This window comes from Caretta caretta, chromosome 10, assembly GCF_965140235.1.
Source record: "Caretta caretta isolate rCarCar2 chromosome 10, rCarCar1.hap1, whole genome shotgun sequence".
NCBI lineage: Eukaryota > Metazoa > Chordata > Testudines > Cheloniidae > Caretta > Caretta caretta.
The window spans coordinates 20,808,867-20,822,103 of record NC_134215.1 but is presented as its reverse complement, the minus strand read 5'-3'; the positions used below and the strand labels follow the sequence as shown (position 1 = coordinate 20,822,103).

Genomic DNA, 13,237 nt, shown 5'->3' with positions numbered 1-13,237 from the left:
GTGAGAAGTGTAAGGTTATGCATTTAGGAATTAATAACAAGAATTTTAGTTATAAGCTGGGGACGCATCAATTAGAAGTAACGGAGGAGGAGAAGGACCTTAAAGTATTGGTTGATCATAGGATGACTATGAGCTGCCAATGTGATATGGCCATGAAATGTGATATGGCGAGCCCGTCCAGTTTGTTTACCTGCTGCATCCGCAGGTTTGGCCGATCGCAGCTCCCACTGGCTGCGGCTCGCTGTGCCCGGCCAATAGGGGTTGTGGGAAGTGGGACGTACTGGCCGCCGCTTCCTGCAGCCCCCACTGGCTGGGCACAGCGAACCACGGCCAGTGGGAGTCGCGATCAGCCGAACCTACGGATGCAACAGGTAAACAAACCTGCTGGGCCTGCCAGGGGCTTTCCCTGAACAAGCAGCATCCAAAGTTTGGGAAACACTGAGCTAGATATATGGATTTTAGGCTAACAAAGGTTAAAGGCCAGAAAAATCACACATTAAAATAATTCAGGCCGAAATGTGGGATTTTTAGTCCAATTGTATTTTTTCAGTACTTTTTCTACAATTTTCTTATTTAAAAAAATTGTGGTACACTAATGTTCATCTTCTGCAGTGGGAAATGAACAATTATAGAAGAGCATGGCAAAAAAAAAAGCAAAAGAGAGAAACCACTTTTTAGTTGTGTCATTATCCCCCCTGGCATTCCCACGGGGATTTAGTTGGTCACAACTGCTGCTGAACCATTAGCGGACTAAACCAACTGAAAACTAAAACAAGCTCCCAAAGGATGTTCAGATGCAGCATAAAACTGAATTCCTCCTGTCCCAAGATTAAAAAAAAAACTAAACAGGACAAAGATTCTGAAAGTTAGCTGCTTTATTTCCAACAACAGCATATCCAGTGATGAGCTGCCAAAATCTTAACAACCGGTTCCCCCCTCAACCCGACGCCTGCCCAATCCATCCTCTCCCCTGACTGCCCCAGATCCAGGCAGGAGGGTCTCGTGAGCCACCATAGTGGGTGCCTGCCCTGCCCTGCCCCTAAGAGCCAGAGGGATCTGCCGGGGGGAGAGGTGGGGAGTCCTGGCGCTGCTTACCTGTGACAGCTCTGGAAAGCATCCAGCAGGTCCCTCTGGGCGGGGCGGGGAAGTGAAGCTGGGGGATAGCAGGAGGAGCGGCCGCTCCCCCCACTCATCACATCAAAAGTGGCACCTTAGGCGCCAACTCAGTGGGTGCTCCGGGGCTGGAGCCCCCACAGGGAAAATTTGGTGGGTGCGGAGCCCCCACTGGCAGCTCCCCGCCCTGCGCCTGGCCCCAGCTCACCTCACCTCCACTCCGCCTCCTCCCCTGAATGCGCCGCCCCACTCTGCTTCTCCGCCCCCAGTTTCCTGCGAATCAGTTGTTGGCACAAGAAGCCAGGGGTGGCTGAGAAGCAGGGAGGCAGAGGCGAGCTGGGGCAGGGAGCAGTTCCCCTGCGCGGGCCCACCCGGGTTACCTGCTGCAGCGCGGGCAGCCCTCCTCGCGCCCCCCCGCCAAGCTCCTCTCCACTCCGCTTCCACCTCCCTGGGCCTGAGCGCGAAGCTGCCGCCTGCTTCTCAGCCCCCCCTCCCTTCCCCCTGGCTTCCCGCACGAACAGCTGATTCGCGGGAAGCCGGGCGGGGGCAGGTGGAGAAGCAGAGCGGGGAGGTGTGTAACTCAGGGGCTGAACGGAGGTTCTAAAAGGACTTCTAAATTTAACAACCGGTTCCAGTGAACCGGTGCAAACCGGCTCCAGCTCACCACTGAGAATACCCCTGTTTGGTAATTCACTTATTGGAAATTATGGAGCGAAAGCAATGTATTAGAACTGACCACACAGTTCCCCACTCCCACACAGATAGTATAAAGATACAAAATTTCACATCCATTCACTGCAAACTCACATTTCAAAATCTGACAAACTCTGGTCTTCAGATGTCTGACTCAAATCCCCAGGGACCTGACATCATAAAAAAAAAAATCATGATTATTATGCTTTCCATAATGAAGGTAGGATATTATATGGAAATGACTGTTCAACATGCAGATGAAAAGCTGTATTGTAAAACAATAAAAGAAAAAAACTGTTTTGAAGTAATATAAACATGAGACCCTGATAAGTTCTCCATTAACTTTACCAAAACCCATTACTAATTCCAAGTCATATAAAAGCATGCATTTCTGAGAAAAATAACTAATTAGAATTTAACATATAAATGGTGCCCCTCACCCCTATATTCTGGTATAGAGGCCATTACCCAGTGGAACTGGTGTGGTTCTGCTGCAGAAGGAAGGAAGCAGGATGCTGGGACCACAAAACAGTGTGTCTGTACCCACTATAAGCCAGACCAGACCAGCTACACAGAGGCTCACACAGCACTCAAATATACAGACGGGGAAAGTTGTGTGCATGAGTGGAACTGGTTTGGTGACTCTGACGTTATGTGGCATCCGTTGGGTATTCCTCCTCAATGCACCACAGCCAAAGAAGCTCTGCTTCTACACCATAGTTCTGCAGGAGGATTCTCTTTTGCAGCTGGTGAGAAACTTAACAGCACACAGTCCTGTCACTCAGGTTGTTTTTTGGGTTCTGGATTTATCCTTCAAAATATGGGACTCTGCACAAATTCCCTCTCCGCAGTTTTTCTTTTAGCTCTCTAGAAAAGGCTAGTATTACACATAACAAAACAAAGTAAGCATGCAATATTATTATAACTGTCCCTCGTCACTCTTTGCCAGGCTTCCAATTAGCCTCCAGCTTTTACCACGATGACAGCTACCAGTTGGTCTGCCTTTAATGATTATTTTCTTCTATTAACAGATAAAGAACAGGCATGAGACAAGAACAATTTGGCTAATTTAAAAATAAAAAAGTGACGGTTAAAAGTAGCCCTGTACACATAAAATTGAATCCAGGTAATATTAGGGGAAGAATAGTGTTAGCCAATGTATATATTTGTTAGGGGTATGACATAATATATTAATATGTATGACATACAATATTAATATTGTACACATATCAGACATGAATGCTGAGTAGTCATGCTAAGTCGTACAACTGAGAATTGTATTATGTTTTTCGCTGAATGCTGTTTATGCCTATTCCCTCAAGCTAACGTATATGCCCCCCTAACATTCTGCAATAGATGATTAAACTCTTGGCACAATCAGATACATGTTGGAAATCAGATATATGAATAGTATGTCCTGGTACTCTAAGGAGGTGCTTCCATGGGCCACTGACACCTGGAATGTGGTATGCACAACAAAGATAAGGAAGGTACTGGATGGTACAAAAAAACAAGATAAGAAACAGGTGCAGACCAGGGTGGATAAAAATCAATGATTTGTTTTAAAAAAATATTTAAAAATCTGATTTTTTAATTTAAATCTGATTTTTTGATAAAATACTTTTTGAGGAAAAAACCTATCTAAAGATAGTTTTAATTAAGATACATTATAGCTCAAAGTTATCTCATCATGGAATAGGGATTATAAATTCTAATTCTATAGTATGAGACAATATATTCATGTAATATTTAAGAAAAGTTTTGTAAATGTGTTCCAACAATTCATGGATTAGGGACCCAATCTTATGGGGTTCCACAGGCTTCTGTATAGATTATTTAGGAAAATCTTTCTATCTACCCAATGGGACTCAGTGCTCAGTCTAAAAGATACCATCAGAGATGCTTAGTTTGCAGTTCTCTAACTGTGGATTTGTCTTTCCAGAGGTAACATGCTTGTTAACAGCAAAAATGGTTTAAAATAAATAAATAATACACAGATGTGAGAAATAACAGACCTCAGCTCTATTGTCCCTCTGCAAATTTGTGTACACAGAATCAATCCCTTACCTCTCTCTAAAAGTGCAAAGTTTCAAAAAGTGCAATGAATAGAAGATTGTTGTTGGTGGTGAAATAGATCTGGACAAGGAGAAATCTGTAAATAAATGTGAGAAGCGACGGACATATGCTTGTTTTGTTAAAATATTATGTTTTCTGTTGAAGAAAAAAATCCAAACTACATAACGTTGTTGTTTTAGTTAAAAAAAACAATTTAAATGTCTGTCTGGTGATGTTCTTCTCCTAATATAACACTGCAAGAAAATCCTCCAAATATTAATGATTAACCTGTTGAATTGGAGATAGTTCACCTCCCAATGACTTCATAAATATCTGCTTCAATTACCTTTGGTAAATGAAATAACCAAACAATCACTCATTTTCTGATATAGCAGTAAAAGTAACCTGAAAAGTTTTCAAAATAAAGCACTGTTTAAAAAATGAATAGTGTATACCTTCTAAAAATGAAACCTAGATCTATCTGTGAGTTGTGAAGAATATGCATTAAGGTTATAATAACCAACAAGAATGCACTTTTATGCAAAAAACCATGATTAAATCGAGTTTTCCTGACTAGTGATTTAAATCATGATTTAAATCAAATCTATTCTGGTGCAGACTCATGGGTTGAATCTTGGATAGATATGTAGAATCTTGGGTAATATTTAGCTGGGAAACAACTATAGTATAAATACTCAGTGCATACTGTGGGAGCAGACCTTCTATATAAGGTGAACTTTGAGAGATTGCTTCCCCAAAAGGGCAGTATGTACATCTCTTTTTCATGTTTCTTTTTCATGCTTTATTTGTTTTTCATGCTTTATTCTTGACTAATAAACTCACTATGCTTGGCTATTTGGAATCTTAAATATTTGTAATACCAGATCAGAAATGTAGTCAAGTAATTAGCTATACCTAGTCACTAGTGGATATTTCCGGGTCTGTGAATTTCCTGCCGCCTTGGGTATTTGATATGGCAGATCAGTTATCCTTCTTGGATATTGGGGTTTAAAGACAATGCCTGCAACATAGTTAAAACTCCAACACCGAACTCTACTTTTCAACACCAAAGGAACATTACCTCTCATCTTAACCTGGCTAAGCATGGAAAAATTCCTTCCTGTGGTGACTAGCTACACCCTGATCCCAGTGAGAACTGTGATCCCCTGTCTGAAATCAGGCTTAATGGCTGATAGATGTGCTCTCTAAACTGGACCAAACTATGCAGGGGCAGGAGGATGGGAGAAGCTCCTGCAAGGCAAGCAGCCATTAGTTCCTCTGAGCAGACACACTGGCAGGATTTGAAACACCCTCCAATTCCTGGGCAGCCCCAGAGGTAGTCTCTTCCTACACAAGGCAATCCAGAAGCAAGTGAGATGGGAGAATCTCTCTGTCTCTTCCTGAACCAGAAAGTTACACGTTTACATGAAAGATGTGGGAGTGAGGTCTTGATTGCCAGAGGCCACCTTACTTTTTGCCAAGCCTGGGCAACTGGAGATGATATGTGAGGAGATGGAGACCTCCATTCTAAAGACGAGCTCATAGATGTTGGAACTAGTGGTGCTGCTGCACCTCTTGGCTTGAAGTTGTTTCCATCATGTACAGGGTTTACAGTTTGGTTCAATGGCTCTCAGCCCCTCACTTTACAAATTGTTCCAGCACCCCTGGATTAGCTATGCAAAAGGACAATGGGAAGATAAAAAACAACTTCATGGCATCATGGTGACGTTTCACTCCATATTCTTTATGAAAATATGCTTATGATATGAATATGACATAACTGAGATGTACTTTATGCAAGATGGGTCTTGTAAGATATCATTGGAAAGGTTATCATTTACTGAATGTAATTATCCAATTTGTATGCCTGTATCGTTTCTATATCAGAAGTTAGGAATACTGACTATGTATCTGCATTTCAACTATGCTACTTTGGGTGACGCTCACTGCTAACACTTCAGGTACAACAATGGAAAAGCCCATCAGTGAGGACAATGGACTGTGAAAAGGCTTGACCTTCCTGTGGATGCTCCCTACTGCCACTGACTCATGGAATGTGATACTAGAGTCAGGTGGTCTTGTCACCTGATACTAAACATTACCTGGGACTTTCCACTGGAAGGTAAGAGGGGGATCAAGTTTAGGAAACAGGATTCCCGCCTTATGTAAATCCGATTGAAGGGTGGGGAGGAAGGCAAACGGAACTCTTCCTCTCTATGGCCTGTCTGCCCAAGAAGAAAGACTGCTAAAGCCACCTGAAGGGAAGGCAAGGGGAGAGTCCGGACTGAGACGGGGGTCCAGTCTGAAAAGGAATATAACTGGAACTCTGAATCACAGAAACTTTGCAACCTGCCTAAAATAACATTTAGGGTAAGAATTTACATTTTGTAACCTGTTTCTTAAGTATATTGAGTTTAGCTTGCGTGTTTTACTTTACTTAGTCAGTAATCTGCTTTGTTCTGTCTGTTATCCCTTATATTCACTTAAAATTCACCTTTCGTAGTTAATAAACTTATTTCTTGTTTGTAATATAAAACCCAGTTTATGTCATTTCTAACGGGGAGGGGGGGGAATTGTGCATCTCTCCCTCCACATTGAGGGAGGGGGTGAATTTCATAAAACCTTTGGGTTTGTACCCCTTAAAGGGAGTGGGCACAAGAGTATTGGGGCGAGCCCCTAAGGCTGAATCTTTCCAGAGCGGATCTCCGTCACGCTGTGCAGCTGGGTGTGGCCCTGCCTGTGTGCTTGGCTGGAAGAAGCTTGTGAGCCTAACCCAGCAAGGCCAGGTAAAGGGGACCCAGGCTGGCAGAATAGGCTGACTCAGTGGCATCCCAGCACATTAGGTGACACCCCAAAGGCCCAAACCTGTCACAATCACTTCATGTCTTTTCTACATGTGTATGTTTTATAAATTGTTCTGAGTTTGTCTGTGTTTGACTAAAGAGGATTATCCATGAACATGTAGAACCTTAGGGTATCCCCAGTATCTCATATGACATACCAAATATTTCACACAAAGGTAAGCTTTACAACAAACAGCACAGTTATTACATCTATGCTCAGAACTTTTATGTAAGGTCAACAGCTGAGGAAAACAAAACAAAGACAGACAAAAAATATAAAATCTGTTTCTATCAGAAGCTGTTCCGGGTGCAGGTTATTGCTATCACACTTCCATTGAATAACAGTGCATTCGCAGTTATTTTTAAAATGCAAAGCCGGTAATTTAAAAATCTCCCAGTATAATTATTTGAATCAATAATACAAAGTGGTTTATGCCATAGATGTCAGCAAATGAAACAGAACCCCAGGCTTGATAGCAGATTCTATGCAGACAGTTTTCAGAGGAACAGCCGAGTTAGTCTGTATTCGCAAAAAGAAAAGGAGTACTTGTGGCACCTTAGAGACTAACCAATTTATTTGAGCATGAGCTTTCGTGAGCTACGGCTCACTTCATCAGATGTATACCGTGGAAACTGCAGCAGACTTTATATACACACAGAGAGTATGAAACAATACCTCCTCCCACCCCACTGTCCTGCTGGTAATAGCTTATCTAAAGTGATCAACAGGTGGGCCATTTCCAGCACAAATCCAGGTTTTCTCACCCTCCACCCCCCCACACAAATTCACTCTCCTGCTGGTGCTAGCCCATCCAAAGTGACAACTCTTTACATAATCAAGTCGGGCTATTTCCTGCATAGATCCAGGTTTTCTCACATCCCCCCCACCCCCATACACACACAAACTCACTCTCCTGCTGGTAATAGCTCATCTAAACTGACCACTCTCCAAGTTTAAATCCAAGTTAAACCAGAACATCTGTGGGGGGGGGGGGGTAGGAAAAAACAAGAGGAAACAGGCTACCTTGCATAATGACTTAGCCACTCCCAGTCTCTATTTAAGCCTAAATTAATAGTATCCAATTTGCAAACAGTGTTATGCAGACAGTGTTGAGTGAGCACAAGGGGAAAACGAGAGGGGGAAATTTTAAGGCAACAGAGAAAAGAGATGAGGAAGAAAAGCTGCAGGAAAGGAGATGGGCAGCGTAAAAAGATTCTAGAGACAGCTGAATGTGAAGAAGTAGAAAAGGATACAAATGGTAAGAATGATGTTTGGCTCCTATACAACATATTATAAAAATTTAAATACACCAAATCATACAGGAAAAACTGACATTTAATCTCCATGATCTGGTGACATTGGGCAACTACAAAAACTTAATTCCTAGCAGTTATGAAATCAGTGGAATCCCACAATAGGTTATGAAAACCAATCTATCACCTGAGTCTGTGCTTTCATCCCCTGTAATCATGGTGCCATTTGTACTATTCATAATTAAACCTAAGAAATGCTCTGTTGATTAAATAACCTGATAGCTGAATATCCTTTGCTATATTTCAGCTGTAATACTGTTGGATGGCTGTAAAATCAGGCTTCCTTGTTATCCTACATAGCACTTCCACTTCCCCTCTCCTTGTATTTAAGGAATTAAAATTTCCATGGTTAAATCTAAGCTTTAGCTTCAGAACTCACCCCTCTATTCCTTTGGTCCACCAGAGCCTGGATTTGTTATTTTTTTGGGGCACAGTGTATAGCACACCTTTTCCTTAGTGAGACTGCTGATTGGTGTTATTATAAGCAGAAAGTTTTTATGTTGTTTGTCCAAGCAGTTTAATAGCATCACTGAGTTCAAATAACATGTAATAAGGTTATACTGCTCATATGAAACTGCGGTAAAGCACCAGAATCTAAGATGAATGATGAAAAACAATGAAAATTCTCAATTTAAAAAACATTATGTGATAAGTTTAATGAAAAATTATTTCTAGCAGCTTTTTTATTTTTCTCCATGAAAAATAATATTTTACTCAACTGAACTTTAAAATAAAAATAGCATCTCTCATATGACACTAACTGTAAGAATTTGCAAGGGACAAATAAGCCAACCATTCAATATTATTAAATAATAATAATTTTAAAAAAAGGATTTGTCCCAAAGCTGCTTATGGTTAAGCAGCAGGTCCAGCTGCTAATGATCACAAATATAAGCTGCTTCAAGAGTAGGATAGGGATTCAATCCCAGCTTTATTTTATTTATATATAAAAAATGCAAACCAACTTTCCCTCTAGCAGATGATTCTGCTCCTGACTCCTTTTCTGTACAGAAAAGAATGATACCCATGGCAGGAGCAGGATCAGCTACTAGAGAGAAAGCTGGTTTGCATCTATTACAAACACTGTGCATCAGCAACCAGAGAATATACCTCTGTCAGGAATTATTTTTGTTCACTGAACTAATGTTATAATATTTACCAAAAACAAATTCCTAGCCCACCAGATTTCTAAAATGAACATAAACTGTATCTATCTTCAGACTTCATAAACAGCCATTGATTAAAAAGATTGAGGGGTGAGGGTGGGGATTTTGGAAATAGGCAAAATTAACAAAAACCAAAATGAAGTCTTCTCTTTAACCTGCAAAATGTTTAAATAGGTGTCTCTGCTTGAGATAAATCTTCAAAGCATGACAGCTTCTGAGAAATTTTTCCTTTAGATGTAAAATAGAATAAAATAATCAACACTGTCAGCCTGGAAGTATGGACCATTTATCACTAACTGAGCACGCACACTATATTTTTATAACTACAAGTGCTATGATTACATCTAGCTGAGGTGTTTAATGCCCATTTTGCTTCAGTCATCACTAAAAAGGTTAATGGTGACCAGATACTCAACACAATATTAACAAGGGGGAAAGAACACAAGTCGAAATAGGGAAAGAACAGGTTAAAGAGTATTTAGATAAGTTAAATGTTTTGAAGTCAGCAGGGCCTGATGTAATTCATCCTAAGGTATTTAAGGAACTAACTGAAGCAATCTCAGAACCATTAGCAATTACCTTTGAGAACTCATGGAGGACAGGTGAAGTCCCACAGAACTAGGAGAAGGGCAAACATAGTACCGTACCTATCTTTAAAAAAGGGAACAAAGGGGATCCAGGGAAGTATAGATCCATCAGCCTAACTTGGATACCTGAAAAGCTACTGGAACAAATTATTGAACAATTTGTAAGCACCTAGAGAATAACAGCGTTATAAGGAATAGCCCTCATGGATTAGTTAAAAAAGAAATCATGCCAAACCAACCTAATTTCCTTCTTTGACAGGGTTACTGGCCTAGTGGATGGAGGGAAGCTGTACATGTGATATAACCTGTGTGGAGCTGGTTCCCACCGGTTCGCTAGAACCGGTTGTTAAATTTAGAAGCCCTTTTAGAACTGGTTGTTCCACGAGGGACAACCGGTTCTAAAAGGGCTTCTAAATTTAACTGGCCAAAAGTGGCGCTTTAGGCGCTGACTCCATGGGTGCTCCAGCCCTGGAGCACCCAAGGGGAAAATTTGGTGGGTGCAGAGCACCCACCGGCAGCTCCCCATCCCACCCCCACCTCACCTCTGCTCCGCCTCCTCCCCTGAATGCGCCGCCCCGCCCTGCTTCTCTACCCCCCCAGGCTTACCGCAAATCAGCTGTTCCTGCGGGAAGCTGGGGAAGGCTGAGAAGCAGGCCGCAGCTTCCCGCTCAGGCCCAGGGAGGTGGAGGTTAGTGGTGGGGGGGCACGAGGTGAGTGGGGGGGGGGCACGAGGAGGGCCGCCCACGCTGCAGCAGGTAACCCGGGGGGGGATGGGGGGTGGAGACGGGACGCGCGCAGGGGAACCACTCCCCGCCCCAGCTCACCTCTGCCACCCTTGGCCTGAGTGTGAAGCCGCCGCCTGCTTCTCAGCCCTCCCTGGCTTCCCACCAAACAGCTGATTCACGGGATGCCGGGGGAGGGGACGGAGAAGCAGAGTGGGGCAGCGCGTTCAGCAGAGGAGGCGGAGTGGAGGTGAGGTGAGCTGGGGCCAGGCACGGGGCAGGGAGCTGCAGGAGGGTGCTCTGCACCCACCAAATTTTCCCCATGGATGCTCCAGCCCCGGAGCACCCGGGGAGTCGGCGCCTAAGGTGCCACTTTTGATGTGATCAGTGGAGGAGCGGCTGCTCCCCCTGCTCCCCCCCCAGCTATGCTCCCCCACCCCTAGGAGCCAGAGGGACCTGCCGGATGCTTCCTGGGAGCTGCCCCAGGTAAGCACCTCCAGGACTCCCCACCTCGCCCCCCAGCAGGTGCCTCTGGCTCTTAGGGGTGGGGTGGGCACCCACTACGGTGGCCCACGAGACCCTCCTGCCCAGTTCTAGGGGCAGTCAGGGGATGGGGGGGTGGAGAGGGCAGGGGTCCTGGGGGGGGGGCGTCAAGGAACGTGGGGTGGTTGGATGGGGCAGGAGTCCCGGGGGTGGGGGTGGGCAACGACCTCCTCGTGGAGTGAGGAGGGAACCTGTTGTTAAGATTTTGGCAGCTCATCACTGGATATAACTGGCTTTTAGTAAGGCTTTCGATAGAGTCCCATGTGACAATTGCATAATATGATCTAGATGAAGTTACTCTCAGGTGGGTTCCCAACTGGCAGAAAGATCATATACCAAGAGTAGTTATCAACAGTTCGTCCTCAAACTGAGAGGGTATATCTAGTGGGACCCTACAGGGGTCAGTCCCGGTACTGTTCAATATTTTCATTAATGACTTGGATAATGGAGAGAAGAATATGCTTATAAAATCTGCAGATGACACCAAGCTGGGAAGGGTAGCAATCATTTTGGAGAGTAGGATTATAATGCAAAACAATTTCAACGAATTAGAGAATTGGTCTGAAATCAACAAGATGAAATTCAATAAAGTGAAAGGTACTACAATTAGGAAGGAAAAATCAAATGAATATCTTCACAATAGGGGGGAACTGGCTAGGCGGTAATACTGTAAAAAAAGAGTCTGAGGGCTATAGTGGATCACAAATTGAATATGAGTCAACAATGTGAGGCAGTTCCAAAAAACGCTAATATCATTCTGGGTTGTAGTACCAGGAATGTCCTATGAAAGACACAGGTGGTAATGGTCCCACTCTGCTTAGCACTGGTGAGGTCTCAGCTGGAGTACTGTGTCCAGTTTTGGGTGTCACACTAAGAAAGATGTGGATAAATTGGAGAGAGTCCAGAGGAGAGCAACTAAAATGACAAAAGGTTTAGAAAACATGACCTAGGAGGAAAGTTTAAAAAAAAAACAGCAACAATTGAATGTTTAGTCTTGAGAAACGAAGACTGAGGGGGGTTTAGTCCTGAGAAATGAAGACTGAAGGGGAACCTAATAACAGTCTTCAAATACGTTAAGAGCTGTTATAAAGAAGATGGGGATCAACGGTTCTTCATTTCCACTGAAGGTAGGACAAGAAGTAATGGCCTTAATCTGCAGCAAGGGAGATTTAGGTTAGATATTAGGAAAAACTTTCTAACTATAAGGGTAGTTTAGCTCTGGAATAGGATTCCAAAGGAGGTTGTGGAATCCCCATCACTAATCAACATGTTCTTAAAAACCTCCAAACACCAGGGATGATAGGGTTACTGGGGTCTTGCTTCAGAGCAGGGTGCTGAACTTAATGACTTCTTGAGGTCCCTTCCAGCCCTCCTTCTCTATAATTCTACCTACTACAGCTGATGAGGTTCAGTTTTCACTGTTAATCTGCAGACAAGGAGTAAAATACTTATCAGAGCAGTATTCTTTCACAGGGCTCTTTACTATGACTTGGTTTTATCACTTACTCACAAAATGAATACACAAAAAAATGATGCACCCTATTGTGACTTTTTCATTTACATTTTGGGTATACTTCAAATGATGTCAATTTGAGGGGATGGTGTCATGAGTTGTCAGTATGATAGTATATATAATAGTCTTCAATGCAGCCATATAATTTCATATATTTACTGCTACTGCCAAAAACTAAATGTCATCTTCATTAACTGAAAAAAGTGTCATATCTACTCTCAAACAGATTTGCTTATTTTACAGTTTACTGGAGTGCAGACTGACTTGGTATATTCATAAAATATTTATATCCCGCCTAGAACCATTTTCTTCCTCTCTCTGGGAATAAAAGCTGATCCTAATCTTCCTCAGTTGCATTCTGTTGGTCGTTCTGCTGCAAACATAGGGCTCTGCTCATCACTCCTTACTCGGTCCACCACTCAGTCCACCACTGCAGTAAGGACAGATTTCCAATTAGGCTGGCTAATATACACAAGTATTGGACATTGGGAAAAGAGTCAAAATATTCACTGTATGAAATGAAATTTACTGATCCAAAGATCGCTACATGAAAAAATGCATATTATTGATCATGAACCCAATTTTCTGTTGCCCTTCATCTTTGGTTTGTCTAGACCAAGTTTTTAGTCCTGTTTTAACTCAAGTTAACTAACAACAGTAAATGCTATAAACTAACAGCAAACAAATA

The 13,237-nt window shown here is 42.8% G+C and overlaps 1 protein-coding gene across 3 annotated transcripts in view; it reads right to left on the bottom strand.

Annotated features, from left to right (window-relative positions):
- SNX29 (sorting nexin 29) overlaps window positions 1-13,237 on the bottom strand; it is a 435,642-nt gene that overhangs the window by 188,149 nt on the left and 234,256 nt on the right. For all 3 annotated transcript variants that reach the window (XM_048866549.2, XM_075132756.1, XM_048866552.2), the window contains one exon: window positions 1,921-1,976. In XM_048866549.2, the coding sequence (XP_048722506.2) occupies window positions 1,921-1,976 (56 nt within the window). The remainder of the gene's footprint in view (window positions 1-1,920; window positions 1,977-13,237) is intronic.